Raw genomic sequence first — 12,249 nt, 5'->3', positions numbered from 1 at the left:
CTGATGCGGGACTCGATCCAGGGACTCCAGGATCATGACCTGAGCCGAAGGCAGTCGCTTAACCAACTGAGCCACCCAGGCGCCCCTGTGGTGTGTATTTTATCAGTTCTTACTTTTGGTGTCTGTGAGTGGTAATGCAGATGGGAAAAACCAGCCACCTAGAGTTAATCTGTCCTGCAGAACTCCGACTCCCCATGGCTCATTCACTTGTATGACAGATTCCTGACACGTGAGAAGAATTGACTACACATATTAACAAAATCCTTTTAAAAACTAACTGAAGTCTTTATTGTGGCTGTTTCTCAATTTCCATATTTACACTGACAATTTAGTTTCCACATGGAATGAGTTTTTCAGGATCTTGTTTACTGAGTAAGTTTTAGGGAATGTTTTACCCACCCTAGGGCAGCAAAGTCCTTGCTTGGCCCCTACTCAGCGCAAGGCACAAGTACTTTGTTTTTAATTTAAACATTTGAGCCACACTGTTTAGTTGTAATAATTTTTCCTTTTTTGTTTGTTTAGATGGGATTTTTTTCATATATGTTAAGCTCATAACAAGTGTATTTCTAGTCACCTTCTACTGGAATCGCAACACCAAGTCCTGGTGATGTAACCAGTCTGGGTAGTGAGGCATAGTCTTTGATTTAGTGATAGTCTCTCTTTTTTTTTTTTTTTTAAAGATTTTATTTATTTATCTGACAGAGAGAGACAGACAGTGAGAGAGGGAACACAAGCAGGGGGAGTGGGAGAGGGAGAAGCAGGCTCCCCGCTGAGCAGGGAGCCAGATGCGGGGCTCGATCCCAGGACCCTGGGATCATGACCTGAGCCGAAGGCAGACGCATAACGACTGAGCCACCCAGGTGCCCCTAGTGATAGTCTCTTAAAAGTAACATGATGAATTCACTAGATTGTCTTTGTATCTGACTAACTGACAAGGGAATATCTTGAGGTATTCTTGTTTGGAAAGTAATTTGAAGGAAGGTATCACTCAACCAAAGAACAGTTGTTCCTTCTTAATCCTGTACACCTCTCAAAGGTGTGCTTGGCCAAGGGAAATCTGTTAAAAAGTAGAGGACTGTAGAAATAATTGTGTCAAAGAACTTGATCTTGATATTAGAAATTGCACGGGGTTGAGGAGTATGTTGTGTATGTGTACTCTTATATCTGTCAGCCCATCTGCATCTTAAACTGACCTGTGCTGTTGCATGAACTCTGAGAGCAAGATTGGGACTCAGTGGCATGTCCCCAGAGCCAATCTGTTGTCCTGCACATAGTAAGCACTCCGTAAATGCTGGGCAAACCAAAACGCAACCATTAAATGCAGTCCAGTCCTGGCTCCCCCATGGGTTGTTGTCCAGTACTGAGATGAAAGAAATAGCATAAAGAAAGTGAGATTGGCGAGAAGTGTAGTACAATGGGAGTTAAAGGCAGAAGCTGTTAACTGTGTTTTGTTTTTCTTTCTAATCTTCCTAGGGGTGATGCCACAGGTTAGTAGTTAACAGTAAAAATCAGACTGGGTATTGTGAAACACAGAACTTGAAATGACAAAAGAGATGAAATGTCCAGCTCTAGTTTCTCTTCTGAAGTTACTTAGATTGACTAAACAAGTGTTACTTGGTGGGGAAGAGCCTCATGTTTGTTTTCATTTTTATTGAGAAACACCAGGGTCATCGTGGGTTGGGAAATTTGGGTTCTTGAGGTACCTTCCATCCTGAGCCCAGAGTTTACTGAAGTAGTTTCAGGACCTGAAACGCATCTAGACCTCCTCTCCCTTTTTTCCATCAAAATCGTGGTAGTTAACTGTTGTAATGAACATGTATGACTGTCCTGGAGGGGAATATAATTTACCACAAGGGCCTTTGGGGTAGGAGATTTGGGGATTGGTTAAATATACCAAGGAATTGTCAGCTCCTCTCCTAACTACTGCATTCCTGGGTCTTGACTTTTCTTAGGCTACAAAGAGAAAGAATCTTAGGCAGTTGTCCTTTTTCACGCTACCCTAGAGGCAGCACTGCATGGAAGTACCTTTATGCTTTTCTAACATGTTGAGTTCACTTATGATTTAGATTGTCAGATTAAAATGGTTAATAAATTGTGGGCTCAGGTGACAGAGGTTTGAATACTTGGTCTGCCGGTTTCTAGCTTTGAGATATTGGGCCGGTTAAATCTCTCGGTGCCTCAGTTTCTTCATCTGTAAAATAGTATTATCTCATTGTGCTGTCTGAAGATTAAATGAGGTCATGCACATAAAAAAATGAGCTCAGTGCCAAGTACGTAATAAGTGCTCCATAAATGCTATACAACTTGTTCGTTACTCTTATGCTGGGTATGTTATATTCTAGCTTTTTCAGACATGTGGATCAGCAGCTCTCAAAATCTGGTAGTTCATGAGGTCAGAAATACTTGCAAAATAGTATCAATAGTTACTTGCATCTTTCACTGTATTGACATTGCTCTGCTGGTACAGGGGCGATGGTGGGTAGAACTGTTGGCTCATTAGCCAGCATTAAAGCAGTGCAGCGTCTAGGTGATTATTGAGTTACAGACTAGCCTCACTTTTTTTTTCATGGAACACCATTTTTAGTTTAAAGAACAGTTGACTAAAGTTATTCAGGTGGATATTTCCCTGAAAATAAATAAAATGACTCTGTGTCCCTTCAAGGAAGATGGCTGGCAATACTTGTTGCCAGTGATAAAGTTCATGTTTTCGTTATTCTAGAATTTTGGAAAACTTAGATCTCTTACCTGAGTTTTAACAGTTTACTGTTACTTAAAGACATTTCTGATAAGATGGGGTTAATAATAATGTGTTTCTTTTCTTTTTTTCTTTTTTAAAAAGATTTTAGAGAGAGAGTGCGTGAGTGGTGGTGGGGGCAGAGGGGAAGGGAGAGAATCTAAAGGAGACTCTATGCTAAGCATGGAGACTGACGCTGGGTTTGATCTCATGACCCTGAGATCATGTCCTGAGTTGAAACCAAGAGTCGGATGCTTAACCAGCTGAGCCATCCAGGTGCCCCAATGTGATGTTTAAAAAAAATGAATAATGAAATATGTCAACATTTAGAAGATCTATACAGCTCTGTGAATTAATATTTTTCAGATGACCAACAAAATGTTAGAGAATCTTGCTTGAATAAAATATCCATTCAAAGTACAAGATAGACCAATGGATTTTAACCTAACAGAGTACAAAAGGTTCATTGACATGGTTTCAGATTCCTTATTTGCAGCTAACCTTTAATACCCTTTTTTGGCAGGGTATCAAAGAATATAATTATCTGAAAAGGCTATTAAAATACTCTTCCCTTTTCCAACCTCATATATGTGTGAGGCCAGATTTTCTACATATACTTCAACCAAAGCAATGTATTGCCACAGATTGAATGATGAAGCAAATAGGGAAAACTGTCCTCTCTTAAGCCAGATATGAAATAAATTTGCATAAATGTAAAATATCGTAACTCTTATAAACTGCTTTGAGAAATACATTTTTTGTAGAAAGTTTTTTTCTTTTTAAGATTTTATTTATTTATTTGACACAGAGAGACACAGCGAGAGAGGGAACACAAGCAGGGGGAGTGGGAGAGGGAGAAGCAGGCTTCCCGCCGAGCAGGGAGCCTGATGCGGGGCTCGATCCCAGGACCCTGGGATCATGACCTGAGCCGAAGGCAGACGCTTAACGACTGAGCCACCCAGGTGCCCCAAAATAGTTTTTTTTAATTGTAATTTAAAATTCTTATTTCTGATTTAAGATGAATAAAGAAATAGTATTAAAATTTCTCAATTTTAATGTCCAATATGATAAATATCTAGAGATGTAACTCACATAAACCACAGCTATTTGAGGTCTTCAATACTTTTTAAGAGTTATAGAGGGGTCCTAAGACCAAAGAGCTTGAAAAAAACTGATGTAGGTCCTCCCTGGCTGTTTGACATTAGACAAATTATTTAAACTATTGACTTCCATTTACATATCTTCAAAATAGGAAGAAAATGGGGTTGCTATGAGTATGGACATAATCTCTTTTGTCATACCTAGCTCAGTTCCTCGTATTTAGTAACTGTTCAGTAAATTGATAGCTCTGCTCTTACTCTTACTGGAGTCATTTCAACCACAGTATAAGCTCTCTTTATGTGTCTGTGTATTAGAGACAAATATGCAGAATCTCTGTTATTGTTGGAACAGGTGTTTAAAAAATGCCTGTTAAACAAGTGAATTGGAAAATTCTTAGGACCCTTGAAATAATCTTTGATTATTCAGGAACTAACCTTGAGTATTTGACTTACAACTTAATAGTGATGGGCTCCGTCAGTAGCAGTTTTAGCATAAATTTAAAGAACAGCTTTGGAACAGAGAGGACTTTGTATGCCCCTTTGTCTTGTTCCTGGCTCTGCCAAACATGAACTCTGTGATCTTAGTGAAGGCCCTGACTCTCAGTCTGATCATTTAAAAAAAAAAATGTGATGAGATGCTGAGATCTTACTGTAGAATTTTAAGTTCAAGTCATAGTGGATTTCATAGTAGTTTTTTTCCTTAAAGGCACAGGTGAAGGAAAGGAGTGGGAAAAAAGAAAGAGGGCAATGTGGATGATCCTGTGAATGAATATCAGAAGTTACCGTATAAATGAATTAGGAGATAACCATTTGAACCGTACAGGAATTTTTCACTTTAGGAATAGATTGGCCACATAATAGCAACTTCAGTGCAGAGTATTAACTGCTCAAGAGAGAAGCAGATTAAGAGGTAAAAATTAGAATTTAAAGATTAATTGTTGGGGCGCCTGGGTGGCTCAGTTGTTAAGTGTCTGCCTTCGGCTCAGGTCATGATCCCAGGGTCCTGGGATCGAGCCCCACATCGGGCTCCCTGCTCAGCAGGAAGCCTGCTTCTCTCCTACTCCCCCTGCTGGTGTTCCCTCTCTTGCTGTCTCTCTCTGTCAAATAAATAAATAAAATCTTTAAAAAAGAAAAAAAAAGAGATTAACTGTTGTCTAACTGTCTGTTAGAATTGAAGGTAATGATTGACGTTTTAACCCAGTTTAAGAAGAAAAAAGATTTTTTTTTGTTCATGCCTCTATCACTGGCATAACTATGTAAGTGAGCATAAATCTATTTCCAAAAATGTTATGTATATATAATTTAAAAAAAATTTAGCATTTAAATTCATCTTTGGTCATTTGGATAAACCTTTCTAACGAGTATGTTTTTATACTAACCCTGTTAATCGCAGAGAAGCATGATTATATAATTTATTATAGTTTTTTTCCCTGTCCTGTCTTTGATTTTGTAAGTAAAATCACTCACATTTAGGAGTTCTCTCCCTCCTTCCCCCCTTCTGTAAGCATGCAAGGAGAGAGAGAAGCAGTCCTTGAGGTTGTAGCTTCAGCCTATCATTTATCTAACCTTTGAATTCCCTCTGATCTAGCTGACAAATGCTTTAGAAACCAGTGCCGAATTAAAAAAAAAAATTGGCTAAACTGTCATTCTTTAGAGTTTTGACATGTGTTCTTAGTGCAAAATCCGATAAAGCCATGTTCATTTTATTGAGAAAGGAGAAGCATCCTAAGCATGTAGTCCATACCCAGGCTTAGGAGCTCCACAGGCTGGATTAGCTCCTTGGCTCCACCACTTACAGGCTGTTGGTCTGATGTTGAGTTACTGAGCTTCATATTATGATCCTCTGTTTTCACGCCCATAAAGTGGAGAAATTAATATCTACACCATGGGTTTTCTGGCATTGAGGTGTGTAAGGTATTTAATGCAGAGTCTGGGAAAAATTGTGGTGCATTTTCTTCTGTTGAGGAACGGCACAAGCATAGATAGATCATATTGTGGACAGAATGTCAGTGTGCAAACCTTCTTGGTAGATCAGTGATTTAAATACTTGAGTCATGTGGCATAGTTTTACTGGTATAAGTTAACACTGATTGTCTGACAGTAGGGGAAGGAGGATTAGATTTGAGTCAGAAGAGCTGGGTTGGCATTCCGGCTCCATTACTTGCTGTTTTACTTTGGATGGATATTTTTATTTTGCTCAGCTTTGGTGTCCTTATCCTGAATGAGCAGACTAATAGCTGCCTCAGAAGACTGTTGGAGTGATGAAATGAGAAAGAAACTAAGAGTGCCTGTTGTACAATAGCCCTAATAAAGAGGAATTCTCTATGTTTCGTAAATAAATAGTTAACATTTCTAACTGCTTACCTTTGAATGAAACTTTGAATTTTAGGCAGTCCTTCATGTAATTTTCGTATCACTTAAGAATAACTGAACAGGCTACCTTGTACAGTGGGCATAAGATGACGGTACATATTTTTGTTTGAGTGTTTTTATCATGTTTTATAACTTTTTAAAGATTTTATTTTAGAGAGTGCGCGCATGCATGTGAGTTCCTGTGAGTGAGCAGGGGGAGCGCAGAGGGAGAGGGAGAGAAGCAGACTCCCTGCTGAGTGCAGAGCCCCACAGAAGCTCGATCCTAGGACCCCGAGATAATGACCTGAGCCAAAATCAAGAGTCGGGTGCTTAACCAACTGAGCCACTCAGGTGCCCCTATTTTTGTAATATTTTAAGTTCTTCTTCCTTACCCGTTTATCTTAATAAGATATCTGGTAGAACATATATATTGATCAGTCATCTCATGAAGAGAAATAATCTCTTCCTTCCAGTGGAATCTTTGGATCGCAAAAATGAAAATTTCTTTAATATGGAAGCAAAAACAAATGCACATTTTGGGTTTTATAAGTTTAATTATACTTAAGTTTAGAAATTCAAATGTTTTCTTCTTGTTGGATAAGAAAAATCCAGTAGTAGAACATGAAAGACAAAACAAATTTTTTAATTACATAGTATAAGAAAGGACAGCACTCCAATAAAATTTTCTGGTATCTCAGGTTTTTTTTTTAGCAATTTCTTCACCATGTAGAATTTTAGAACTGGAAAGTAACCCTAAGAGAACATCTAGTTTAATCCTCTGATTTCACAGCTGAGAAAACTGGTGCTCAGAAAGGGTCACAGCTAGTTAGTGGCAGAACCGAGAGTTATGTGACCTCAGCCTCTGGAGTCTCACTTGAGTGGCTTCTGTTAGGTGAAGGACATTCTGGGGGCTCATTGTGTTCATTTGCTTGTCATTTTCATCAGTGCCTTTTTTATTTGATCCTTAAGTATCTGGAATGTGGTAAAACATTATTAAATCTTTTTAGTTATACTAATGTGCTAGTACCATGTGTACCTTGGTCTTACCATCTGAATTGAGGATTCACTTTGGCGCAGGGACACGAAGATAGCTTCTCTTTAAAATAGTATGTCAACTAAAGTGCCCGCCCATCATACTCCTCCCCCTTCTATTGTAAGACCTTTTGAATGAAATAAAGTATTATTCCCTTTACTCTTTTCTCAACTTTTAAATTTATTTTTTTGCCTTTTTATTTATTTAGTTAATAAAAACACTGTTTTTGGTATCTCATATCAATATAATCATCTGACAGGTTTTTGTCAAATAGTAAAACATATCTGTTGTCAAAGAAAAGAAGTGAAGAATAATGTTCTCTGTCCCAAAGTATACTAATTAAGCAGATATGTTAACTGTTAGGCATACAAAGAAAAAAAACCACAGATTTTCCAGTATATATATCATACACTTATCTTAGCTCTGCTGTCTTCAGAAATAGTAGTTTTTAAAAGTGATGACTTTTACTGTACAAATTGGACTGGTATTGGCACTATTTCCTTGACAGTAAATTTGAGTGCTGCAAAGTGTCATCAATCATATTCACACTCTTGTGAGTGACAGAGAGGGAAGGGGGGATGTTGCTCGTGATTTTTTTTTTTAGCTGGAGAATAAACTTCTTCATTCTCTTTAGAGTATTTTAAGTGACATGAAGCACGAAGGAAGGTGCAGCCCAAGTTGATAATGTGATTCTAACGTGGGCTGTCATGATGAGTTTGGGTTTTTCCCCTACAAAGGTGAGTCTAGAAAAGGCTGGCCCAGTGCCATGTGTTATTATGTTGTTTCCTTCTGTCTGATAGGGGATTTGGGCATAACAGGTTCAAGGAAAAGCAATGGCTGTGTAATTTTTCAACCCTCATGAATTAATTACGACTCCCATGGCCCTTGGTGAAGGCCCAACTGGGCAGACTATTGAGTAGCATGTCTACAGTGTGGAAGGAGTCTGGCTATTGCCTAGAGAGTTTTATCCTGTCCTTATTGGTGGAATTAAAATTACTTATGTGAGTGTTCAATTTTAGGGACTTGCATTATTTGGCAAATGGTTTTTTTAAAAAGGCTTCAAAGACAAATTGATTAGTTTTGAACTTTATTTTCCTATATTTATACTTTGTCCTGACCCTTTGTCAGATTTTTTTTTTTCTTCAAATTGAAGGCCAGGATTCCCTTTTCTGCTTATGAAGTATTACTTTCTAATCCTTTGCTTTGAATGAACCAATACATAGATGTCTTTGGAATGATTCTTCCTGGTTCCTTCTTTATATCACCGTTCTGAGAATGTACTTTTTATCCAATTCTAGGCATATTTACTGTTCTCAACTGTGGCTGCTACTTGGGGGTAAACCTGTTACCTCATTTATTGGTTCTCTTTTTTCCCCCCTTTTCTTCACTTTGTGCCCCTTACTCTTCCTTTTTGCCTTTTTATGTGTCATCTTCTGTGTTCTCCCTGCCTAAACTTAAATTTAGAATGTAAATGAACAGAATTCCCTACCTGAAGTGCTACCAGCTGTTGAAGGAGAGCCACGGGGAGAGGAGTTGAAGGAGGAAACCCAAATCCCCTGCTTCACAGGCTCTGACTGCTTAGGGGAAGCAGACTTCAATATGTGGATGTTCAGAGATGGACGGGACACTGTTGAAGGCATGTAAATGGAGAATGATGGTTGGAAACAAATATTACAAGAGTAGGAGTCAGAGGTGCCACAACCCCATCCCTGCCAGGGCACTTAGTTTCAGGACCCTTTGGTAAACTGCTTACCTCCCTGGTAATTTGTTTCCTCGTTTGTAAAATAATGGGAATAACTATCCACTCTACCTATTCACAGGCTTATTGTGAAGGTGAAATAAGATAGAATGTGCACAAAGACCCCTTGTAAAGGGTTAATAAGCCCAGTGTGCAGAATAAGCCTGCCATACCCTTGGGAAGCAGTGTAGCCTAGTGGTAGGGTCTCAGACTGGGCTGTATTGTAGGCCATATGGCCCACGTGCATGAGGACTGGTTCTGCCTGAGGGTAAGTAATGTGAAAGATTATTTTTATACTGAAATAATCACATGCACATTGTATTTATAGAATGCAACATTTGTCTTTATTTTAAGGATAATATGACCTGGTCAAGTTGCCATTACATCTCTGTGCCCTTCCCAAGTTACTTGTTTACTTACTATTGTCTGTTGTTCATTAGAATATTTCAGTGTCAAACTGAGAACTGTTGGTATAGCCCAAAGCTTTTGTATTTAGGAGTATATGGACTTGTACTCAGATGCCCTTTCCAACCTCTTTGGGCCTCATCTTCCTCATAGTGTACTATGTAGGTATCAAATAGTAGGTTTGGCTGAGGACTAAGTGAGATAATATCTGGCACACCCTGGTCATTAAGATGGTTAAGTTCCTTTCCCTATTACTATGGTAATGATGATGTATGGTTCCTCTTGGAGTTCTGAAGCAGCAAGTTCATTATAGATGGAGGTGGTCAGCAGGAGTTTTAAAAAGTGAGGGAGATGTAAACCGAGTTACAAAAGAAGGATACACTCTGGATAGTGGATGAGAAGCCATTTCAGGTGGACAGAGAAATGGAGAGATGGGAACTGTGGAGGTGGACAGGAGCAGGGTCAGCACATCAACCCAGCTTGCGAGTGGCTTGAAGGATTGGGGAGGGCAGTAGTGGGATGGAGCTTGGGAAGTTTTGTGGAGGGTCCAGAGAGGAGGGCCTTGAATGTCAGGCCAGGAATTTGGAGATTGTCTTTTGGAGAAGACAGGGTTTTTGAAAGGTATGTCTGGTGGTGGGATACAGTGCTCACAAAGTAACTCTTTCCAAGATAAGGTAATTCTCAACATGTCTCCCTGTTCTTCAACATGTATCTAAGAAGGTTGTCTTGAGGGGCATAGTTTCTGAAGAGTCTGGTACAACCCCCAGCCTCCCTTTTGTCAAAATCCAGCTCAGGTGTCACTCAGCTCTTGCTTCTGACTCTCAGTTCACCGTGGCTTTGTCAATGCTGGGTTTTCCACTGCTGCCATTTCTCACTTTACCTCCCAGCTTGGCTGAAGAGTTTCCAGTTGGTCTGCAGTGGGGAGACTGTGAGGGAATTCAGCTTCACCTGAACCTCTAGCGTATTAGCCCATGTCCCATCTCAGATCAAGCCTTGCTCCAAGGTGAGACATATTGTGATGATTGTGATGTTTCTGAGGTCTTAAAACTTCCACCAGTTTTGATGTTTGTCCATTTGATGAAAATGGAATTTTCAGAAAGCTTAAAATGAGTTAAATTTTTTTTTCATTTCTTCCTTCTCGGTGAGCTGGTTTACAGGTTCATAATTTAAAATGCCGATTTTAAAAGCTTTATATTTGGTGTGACTTGATGGAACTGGGTTTGAACTGCCAAAATACATGAGGGTCTTATGTCCTATTTGCCTTGTGTCTTTAGGTAAAGATCTGATCATTTGAAATCACATTTTTCCATAGCTGTGGCCTTAGACTCAACATATATATCATGCTTTTCAATTCAATTATAATTCAACTGTTAAAAATATTGTGTTAAATGAAACTAAGTATGAATGTAGCAAGAATTTGCTTGGCAATTCAAGGGTTTATAAAATCAGTAGCTGTGTTTAAATAAATACACATGCCTCACTGAGCTTCAGATGCATCCTTCTAGGTTTTGTGTTCAGGGTGAGAAGTTTTTACTTTCTCTTAAGAAGTTTTAAAATTAGATAATAAAAAAATGGAAAGGAATGAAAATAGTAAATGGAGAAAATGGTCCCCTTTCTGCCACAGCCTTCTCTCCTCCCTAGATGTAAGTTCTCTGTCTGGAAGCAAACACTCTTACCAGCTTCTGTGTGGCTCTCCACAGGCAGCCTCTGCATTTATAGACATACTGATATGAGTGTACATTTATTTTCACACAAGTGATAGCATAATACACACAGCTGTGGCCCTGCTTACTTTCCATGACAGCCTACCTTGGTGTTCTTTTTGGATCCAGTATGTAAATTTCTAACTTACTCTTTTTAATAGCTGTGTAATATTGTACTGTACAAGTATATCATTGTTTATTCCACCAGTCTTCTATTAATGGACATTAAAGTTGTTTCCAATATTTTATTATTATTTAGTGAATATCCTTGTAAGAAACAGGTCATTCGTTAAGATGTGGGAGCTGTATAATTGTCTGAAATATTTCCCCTACATTTATTCATAACCACATCAGACAGTGTTGTTCCACTTTTGGCTTCTACTGGTACAATTCAGAAAACATAAAAGGAGGGGCGCCTGGGTGGCTCAGTTGGTTAAGCGACTGCCTTCGGCTCAGGTCATGATCCTGGAGTCCCGGGATCGAGTCCCGCATCGGGCTCCCTGCTCGGCAGGGAGTCTGCTTCTCCCTCTGACCCTCCTCCCTCTCATGTTCTCTGTCTCTCATTCTCTCTGTCTCAAATAAATAAATAAATAAATAAATCTTTAAAAAAAAAAAAGAAAAAGGAAAAGGAAAGCCTTTTGTATGTACCATATTTTTGCATGCCGTATTCTTTTTTCATTCCTGATGTTCCAAAGTTGGTTTTTTTCTTTGGTCGTTTCCTTTGTTTCCTTTGTGTGAGCCAGGATGGCAGCAAATTCTCTTAGTTTTCATGAAAATATCTTGATTTCCTCTTCATTCCTGAAGGATATTTTTGCCGAGTATAGGATTCTGGGTTGACCGTTCTTCCCACACCTGAAAATAGTTGTGCCACTTTCTTCTGATGAGAAATCTGCAATTTGTTTCCCCTTTATAGGTGGGTGTCATTTTTCTCTGGCTGCTTTCAAGAATCTTTGTCTTTCGTTTTTAGAAGTTAAATTATTGATGTGAATTTCTTTGGTTTATTCTGTTTGAGATTTGCTCAGCTTGAGTCTGTAGGTTTATGTTTCTTGACAAATTTGGGAACTTCTCAGCCATTACTTTTTCAAGGACTTTATAAGTTCTGTCCTCTGTCTCTTCTTCTGGGATTTCAATGATATGAATGCTGGATCTTTGTAACACGTTGCTGTTGGCTTGACTTGTTTTTT

General features: G+C 38.9%; 1 protein-coding gene across 2 annotated transcripts in view; it reads left to right on the top strand.

Moving 5' to 3' along the window:
- Nucleotides 1-12,249, top strand: part of CCNY (cyclin Y) — a 231,517-nt gene that overhangs the window by 97,545 nt on the left and 121,723 nt on the right. Inside the window, exon 2 of one of the 2 annotated variants that reach the window (XM_044915488.1) lies at nucleotides 3,159-3,186. The exons of the other annotated variant lie outside the window; for it this stretch is intronic. Within the exon in view, the coding sequence (XP_044771423.1) occupies nucleotides 3,159-3,186 (28 nt within the window). The remainder of the gene's footprint in view (nucleotides 1-3,158; nucleotides 3,187-12,249) is intronic. 2 annotated transcript variants of the gene reach the window in all.

Source organism: Neomonachus schauinslandi, chromosome 5 (genome assembly GCF_002201575.2).
Source record: "Neomonachus schauinslandi chromosome 5, ASM220157v2, whole genome shotgun sequence".
Classification (NCBI taxonomy): domain Eukaryota; kingdom Metazoa; phylum Chordata; class Mammalia; order Carnivora; family Phocidae; genus Neomonachus; species Neomonachus schauinslandi.
This window is presented reverse-complemented; position numbering and strand designations above follow the sequence as displayed.